Source organism: Poecilia reticulata, linkage group LG3, assembly GCF_000633615.1.
Source record: "Poecilia reticulata strain Guanapo linkage group LG3, Guppy_female_1.0+MT, whole genome shotgun sequence".
NCBI classification, from domain to species: domain Eukaryota; kingdom Metazoa; phylum Chordata; class Actinopteri; order Cyprinodontiformes; family Poeciliidae; genus Poecilia; species Poecilia reticulata.
The window spans coordinates 32,503,564-32,511,672 of NC_024333.1; the positions used below are offsets into that span (position 1 = coordinate 32,503,564).

Below are 8,109 nucleotides of genomic sequence, written 5' to 3' on the forward strand. Positions count from 1 at the left end.
TGCAAATATGAATTTTGCATAATGGGTCCCCTTTAATGTCCTGTGAGTAAACCTGACAGAAGGAGCAGAGCAGCCAGACCTGCCTGACCTGCCTCTCAGCTTCAGAGCTGCTTGTTCTGCTCTTAATGATTCAGAGTCGGTGTGTTTGTTTGGTACCGTCGCCCCCTGCTGGTTCACTCACCTTGAGGATGTACTGGTCTCCGGTCAGACTGTAGGTCTGTCCGCCGATGTTGAAGGTGATGATTGGCAGCGTTGGGACCTTTTCACAGGGCACCATGTACTGAAACGCATTAAATAAAAAATGTTTAGTGGACAGAAGGTAAAATAATTGTTCCAGTTTTTATTTTGATGAATTAAAAACTGGCCAGTGGTTTAAATTGGCCAGTTTCAGCGTCTTAAAAAATAAAGATAAAAACGTTGGACACCACTAGTATAAATCCAAACCTGAAATAAATGGAGAGYATTTTCTGAAGTTCAGAGGCTTGAAATGTTTTACAGACATGAAAGTGAAGAATTATTCTCCTCCATTCGTCACATAAAAACCACAATAAAATTCACTGAAACTGGTAACATGACAAAATGTGAAAGGCCCAAATCGTGCGAAGCTTTTGCGAGTTAACTTGAGAGCAGCAGCGGTCTTCGTCAACGTGGCGTCTCCTCACCTCTCCCTGGATGAGCGGCAGCGCGCCGATGGCCTTCTGCAGAGCTTTGACCTCGGCGGCCGGGCCGGTGATCAGAGACGTCCCGGTGTCCACGATGGCCTCACAGCCGCCTTTACACAAACTCAGCTGGCTGCCGATCGCCATCCTGGAACAGCAGAAAGTTAAAAATGCCCATCAGTAAATAAAGGGCCATAAAATATTAAATGTTTTTGTTGCATTTCTAAAAGGTCAAGGAGATATTAGTGTAAAAACACCAATATTATAATGCAGTTAAGAGCCAATAAACATAATTTAAACTATAAGCATCAGCTCCTGATCAGGTTTGAGGTCAAACTTCCAACTATGTGAAGAAATAAAACGTTTAAAAGAGGAAAAGGGTTAACAGTTTGGTTTCATTTTGTCCATCTAATTCTTGTTTTTAGAGGGTTTGCTGGTTGTCAAATATCGTTTAGTCTTTTACTGTATCCATTTTGCATGGGAGCCGTAATTTGCCGACAGCCGACGTAAACTGCTTGTGTGGAAAAAAAAAAAAAGATTCATAAACAGAAGAAAATGGTATTTCTATAATTTCACAATGTTTTAGTTTCATAAATGCATTAAAAAGTTCCAGTTATKTTTTCCCCATTAATCACAGTTTTAATTAGCTTTAATTAACTATAATAACCTTCTTAAAGGACCCAACCCTTGGGCTGGTCATCTTAAATGAAAACCAGATTTAGTTTTTGGGGACGGCTGTGCAGGTTTGTGTGATTCTGACCCGTCCATGTGGACCTGCCAGTAGGCCTGCCGGCTGATGTTGACGTAGTGGAAATCTCCGCTGTAATATTTCGGGTCGGTTCCTCCCAGCAGCAGCTCGCCTCCCGGCTGCGTTTCCGGGTTCCTGAGCAGAGCAAAAATAAATGAGTTTCATCATAATGAGAGATTTAAACAACTTTTCTATACACAATGGCGTCCATTTTATCAACATGATGTCTTAAACTTTAAGACACCTGCAATAATTATGATTAAGATGAACATTGTCCAAAAATATAAACAGCTTTTAAATGGAGGAAGGAAAAAAAAAATAAAAATAAAATACAGATGAGTTATATTTGGCTAAATTTAACATGAAAAAGTCCTGCTCAGGTCTCTGTTTGGGTTTTAAGCTCAAAATGAAAGGTTTTATCTCTGTGGCGCCACTAGAGGGCRCTGGTGCACCATCTACCCGCTGAGAGCTGGAGAACAAGGAGCTCAAGATTCATTTTGTTTACATGGGGTTAAAACGTGAACCTGTCCGTCTTTAAATCATGATTTCATCACCGGCTGCAGCTTCGTTGGAATCAGAAGCAATTTACTGATATACTTGACTTTAAAGTAACTTCATAGGATAACAGACAACCTGTTAGAGTTTGGAAATTATTACTAGAGATGCAAATCTTTCAGTGTCCAGAGATTCAGTTGTTTTTCAGTATGTAACAGATTCAAAAAAATGTTTTTCCATGTTTGTTAAAATCGTCACCATGACKGTTTAATAAGAGACTCTGAAAAGTCRAGTCCGTACTTTACATTACTGACCAGCTCACATACCAAATGGAGCCTTTTCATTCATCGTTGGCACATCAAGAGGTTTGATTCCTGTGGAGAAAACCATCCGTCTCACCTGTTCAGGTAGAAGGAGAAGACGTTCTGCTCCACCTTCTTCTGGCTCATGATGTTATCGAACACAGGAGCCACGCCGTCCACGGAGATCCGGGGGTACGCCATGCCCAGGATCCCGTCGAACTTGGCTGCGATGAAGGCGATGCCGGGCTGCTTGATGGCTTCGCCGAACAGCTGATTCTCCACGGCAATGTCGCCGATCTGAGGGGAGAGCCGAGTCAGCGGGTTTCACACGGCAACGGCTCGACTCCGATCTACGGCCGAGTAAAACGGCCACGCGACGAAAATATGATTCAATTACGAGCATAAAGCCGAAATATGAGAAGTATTAGTCCCTACGAGATGGTACGACTTTACTCTCACATGAGTGCATGCTCATATTTTCGTAGCGTGGCCCTGATACTCGCCGTACTGATCCGATCCGCAGTGGGCGGAGCTTACGGTGCAGGTATCCTGGCTGAGGTATCCGGACAAACTGCCGGATCCATACTGGATGGCGAAGGCGGTGCCGTTCTTCACGTATGTGCTGGATTTAGCGGAGTTATATTTGTGGTGAAGCACTGAAGGGAAAACAAGACGGTTAAAATCCCGGTTGGTTCCGGGTTTGGCGTCGGCGGAGACGGACTCACGGCAGGCGATGTCCATCAGGGAGCAGTGGACGGAGGGGACCCACAGGTTGGACGAGCCGGTGTCAAACACCACCGTGAACAGCTGGGGAGGCGTGCCCAGACTGATCTCCCCGTAGTACTGAGCCTGGTCGGGGAAAACGAGGTCAGTCAACTTCAGACGGAGCAGGTTTGATAATTAATCAGCCAGTTTGACCCATTTTCACGGCAGCGGACGACGCGGGTCAAACCGTTACAACAGGAAGAGGAACCACAGAAAGGAAACGATTACTCATGACCGCCATCAGATTTCTGCTTCATGCCGWGTCACGCTCAGAGTTTCTCAAACGCAAAAWKSMRRARKKGRWTYSGRWTTWWTKSMMSRWTWRKTTTYMMYTYYKSYYMARKTTYYYCMRRRRMSMRRRGRWKRAAMYYCSKYYKGGGRAAARRRRAAARKTYCYYYKSMRGRRRAWTWMCCYKRAAMSGSYYMWWWKGRRRWAAWYYKRMMAWWAAAWWWTRTSTMWWWWKMRMRWKTWWRRSKMWAAAWRTRKRRGWKTTWWMAMWWTKTGWKAWAAWAYWMWMMMARMKYYWYWWTRWRWATWTTTWTAWRAGRGRKATWTWWMAMRWRKMKYWWAAWAWWAWAARWKKTGYRMMWYTWKWSWYWTWWWAWRAKATAWWWRTRWARWKWWWAWAAWAWWWWYAMAWWKTRKASWKKWRAAWWAAAAAAAAATACAATTCTMAAATATTACYTCTACAATAAATGCAATTTAGATTTTCTTAAAGCTGGAAGATAAGGACTTATAAACCAAAAGATTTATAAAAATCTCTTGTGAATAAATACATTTGTAGAAAATATTTATGTATAAAGAAAAATTCAAAAAAAGTTTATACGTTGCAGAAACTTAAAATTGATCATGTAAACAATCATTTCAATCACTTGATGCGTTTAGATAATATTTTTCAATACATTAGTGTTTATCTGCCYGAGTGTCAAGTTTTTATCCTGGGAGACAAAACTGGCCACAAAATTCCTTAAAGACAAAATGGAAACATTATGTTGAGATTTTTTGTTTTACCTGCTCAATTTTGATCTTTTATGAAAATCTGTGCATCATTAAAGACCCAAAACATGAAAATGGCTTCAGATTGTTGCCTTATTATTAAAAGAAAAAAAAAAAAAAGACAATTTCCACATTTTTTGGCTCAAATGTTTTCAAAATTGTGGCCAATATTTTTTAAACCATTATTGACTTGTGGGGCCAAACAAAATTCTTACGGAGCCACAAACGGCCCCCGAGCCACACTTTGGACCCATCGGATCTACAGGTTGTGTCACCTATTGTTCTGCAGCTTCAGAGTAAACAAACAACCAGCTGACGGAGATCGGAAGCCGTCACATTTCCCAGAGTTAACACTTTATCGGAAACGTTGCMTAATTCTGCAACAACAACCGAGCCGTTGTTCTTTCCTCCTGCAGCTCGGATGAAACTAAACGGCTTTTCGGGCCGCAGCTTTAGAGGCACACATGCTTACATCCAGGTAGTTCTTCAGCGTTTCTGGAGTGGGTCCGGTACTGGACGGGAAGCCCAGGTTGTACTTCAGGGAGTGTCTGTCGGCCAGCAGCTCATCGGCTCTTTTTCCCGAGTCGGTCAGTTCGCGTCGGATTGAACGGAATTTCTTTAAGGGAATTCTGAACAAAAAAAAAAAAGTTTAATTTGGACAATTTAAACAGTTACGTTTTACTCCAGTTTCCACAATGAAGCAAAAGCTGAACTGACAGCAACATTTATGCCCAAGAAAACCAAAGATCTGATTTACTTCCTCCCACTTTATCCCCCTGGTGCAACCTGCACTGCCCCCTTSTGGACRTCATTGCAATAACTTTTTCAAATAATGTAACRGCAGGATAAGAACACATTCTCAARGAACAAACTTTAAATTCAGATGAACATTTAACACCGGAAAACATTTTAAATACCCAAAACAAACRACAAAATAAATTATGACGTCTCTAATCAAAGGTGTCCTTCAAAATAAATAAAAATAAAGGTTCAGTTCAGACAAATTCACCAGACTGAGGACTTTAGTCATCCAGTTTTTGGTAGAAAGAAAAACGATAAACCATGCGAATGGAAATGAGCCTTTATTAATTTATGCGATAGATTTATTGCGACACCGTGAGAAATCTTAGGTTTTCCATCTTTTTCTTTAGGATACAAATGAAAAACAAACTTAACTGCAAAATGCAGGAGCAAAAAGGTCAAATGTGGTTTTTCCCCCGAGACGAATGGAAACTTTCCATAAGGAGGAAAATAAAARTCTACTGGCACAATTTGTCATTTTCACAGGATAAAAATCATCCGATAGTTTTGATTTTGTTGGTAATCTGGTTAATAAAGCTCCGTTTTCATGTGCAGTCATAAACAAACATGAACAGCTGATAGACTGATCTTCAGTTTTTCATATAATTGAGCATAAAAACATTTTCGTTGAGGTTCTTTAAAGAATTTGCGATTTTAAATTGACWGTTGTGATCAATGTTACTGCGTACAAAATGAACCAGGCTCCATAAAAACCAGGATAAAGGTAAACTAGAGCTGCACCGTCCAGAGATTAGAATTGGTCAAAACTGGCCGTTTTATCARCATATTTTGAGTTTTAGTGTTTAGAGTGCATATTTTTGTAACATTTTKTCAGATCTTCATGTGTAGAGTTGCTTAGAGAAGCTTTTTGTGAAAACCACCACCACACCTTTAAAGCTACAGGTTAWAACTCGTCACAAAAACAGTCAAACCCGACTGAGAAACTAAACGTGGCGTCATAAATAGAAAAACTACAACCTGATAACCTGAGTGCCATTTGCCCCCATTTTCACAGCTGACCCAGTTGGTACACGTCTAAAAACAGTCAGGTGTTAAACAATAAAGGTGATGTAATCATCATGAGATCAGCCTGGAAACATTTTATTGTTTGGGTTCATGTTTTAAAAGTCGGCCGCTCTGTGATAATAGCAACGTATAAAACAGTTTGGAAAGACTTTAAAACAGGAAATGTTTAGAAATGAGGTTTTTTCAGAGTAGAGCTGCTGCTTCTCTGCACCAAAAGGTTTCAAAATGCACCGAACTAAACCCCAGCAGAAACAAAGACGTAKATCAATTATTGATTCTGAATTAGGAATAGCTTGGATCAGTGGGACTGCAGCCGTTTCTGCTCGTWTTGGTGGATTCAGTCGCCTGAAGCAAACAGTTTTCAGTAGCTGCTGCAGTTGGTGGTTTTGAGACTTCCTGCCAAGATAAATATGCAGACAAGCCCATATCTACTCGCTAAATCAGCCACGTTACTCATTTTAATGCAACTTTTGGTTTGACGAAGCATTTTGCTTTACTGTAAGAGGAGCAGAAATACGTTTTAATCATTTAAAAGTAGCTCATAATCTTTGGTACACACCAAAGATTATGAGTATTTGACATCAAAAAATGGAAACAGCATTAATCTTAATTTAAAAAGGACATAATGGTTGTTTGGAACAACATCAGCTGAAAGCTTTTTGTTTCAAGGCAGAATATTCTGTCACTTTTATTGAGAATCAGAATCTGCAACTTAATTTGTTTTCAGTGTAGATCACAATATTTGTCTAAACTTCACTTAATTTCATTGTTGTTACCATAGTTACAATCTAATACGAGTTTAACTTTTTCTTTGTGTGYTTGAACTTCAGTTGGTTTGCAATTACATCTCAGCCAAATAACCAATTATTGATTATTTTAGGCTTAGTTAATTAAACTCACACTCCTCTTCCAGATTACACCAAACCTGAATTGAACAGCATTTCTGGTGTTATTGGTGTTAACAGGATGTGGGGCCCTGAGGCCCCAAAAAGCCTGGCTGTGGCCCTGGTTACAGTTTATTCTCATTATTAGTCACAGAAACACATTTTTAATCAGCACACAAGATCCGTTAATGCCCTTTCAGATTAAARCTTAATCGTTTTAGCACATTTTGCCAAAGAGACCCATTTCTAAGTAGGTGCAGCTGGGAATAACCAAAGATGCAGACACTGAATTTCCTGGAAAGATGGGTTAGAGGCTGGAAMCATGGAGCGGGATGTTGGAGATTCCCATTTGGACCCGGTACCTCAGTAACCAGACAGCCGTACATGACGCAGGGAATGGACCTTATTGTGGGCGTTTTGCAGCTCTGGATTGAAAATAAACTCCCCTATGCGGCCGTGATTGAACATTCAACACCATATTTAGTAAAATAACCCGAAACAGAAAGAATCACACCTGTTTAATGTCATTTAATCTACTTTATGCGTTTCTTTGTTGAAACTGTGAGACAAAGTGTCAGCTAACGGCTTCATGTCACAAGATAAGCTGGGCTTGTTGAGGCAAACAGCGGGTCAGGTGACCAGAGGGAGACATGAGCAGACAAACCTCCAAATAAAGCTTTAAGACCGCTAATGTGGCGCTAACACAGTTAGCCTTGTGTAAGTTGCTGCTAACGCCGTTAGCTCTAACTTTACAGGTTTTAAGGTCGTTTTAAACCGATAGACTAAACGGATTAAATGTTTTTTTTTTTTTTTAACTTACCGAACCAGGGCGTCGTTCGTCAAGGCTAACGCCGCCAACACCAACACGACCAGGCTCCTCATTGTGCCAGAACCGGGACCAGCAGAACCACAATGACTGAGCACTTGGAGCTTGTTGTCGACAAAACAGCCGATTTTTTTTTTTTTTTTTTTATCAGCTGACCCAGTCAGCGTCACGTGCCTCCGGGACAGCACGGCGGTGACGTCACTAACGGTTTTTACTTCCTGTTTCAAGCGAAGGGAAAAAAACTGGGAAAAAGCCAACAGGAAGGCTAGAAAAAAACAACAAAAAACATACAAAATTATGTGATTTAGAATGTAACACAATCGWACTAACAAAGTAACAGCTAAAACAAATTAATTCTATATTTTGGTATGAAAACAGTAAACAGAATTAGCGAAAAATACAGGCACAAAATAAAAATGGCATTTTCCAAATTTGGAAATWTTCTCTTTCAAGAATAGGAAGATTACCTGCAATGACCTTTGACACCACAAAGTACCCAAAAATTGTACTCAAGTAAGAGTAGCACAGTAAAGTATTTTCTAAAGAAACTAGTTAAGTACTCGTTAGCTAATAACACTCTATTTGTACAAAATGATCAAATGAAAA

General features: G+C 40.1%; 1 protein-coding gene across 1 annotated transcript; it reads right to left on the reverse strand.

Moving 5' to 3' along the window:
- Positions 1–6: 6 nt before the first annotated feature.
- Positions 7–7,651, reverse strand: ctsd (cathepsin D). Its single transcript, XM_008406061.2, has 9 exons — positions 7,498–7,651; positions 4,439–4,595; positions 2,930–3,053; positions 2,742–2,860; positions 2,302–2,501; positions 1,420–1,542; positions 663–807; positions 178–280; positions 7–88 (listed from the first exon to the last, which is right to left on the reverse strand). Exons 1-9 carry the CDS (start codon positions 7,557–7,559, stop codon positions 33–35), a joined length of 1,089 nt encoding a protein of 362 aa, XP_008404283.2. The 5' UTR covers positions 7,560–7,651; the 3' UTR covers positions 7–32.
- Positions 7,652–8,109: the final 458 nt, after the last annotated feature.

Bases quoted from the DNA above. Each gene is read 5' to 3' on its own strand.
- ctsd (XM_008406061.2), bottom strand. From the start codon at position 7,559: ATGAGGAGCCTGGTCGTGTTGGTGTTGGCGGCGTTAGCCTTGACGAAC. The intron at 4,596-7,497 runs GTAAGTTAAAAA...TTTTTTGTTCAG, and splicing joins ACGAACGACGCCCTGGTTCG to AATTCCCTTAAAGAAATTCC. The intron at 3,054-4,438 runs GTAAGCATGTGT...TTCCCCGACCAG, and splicing joins CGCTGAAGAACTACCTGGAT to GCTCAGTACTACGGGGAGAT.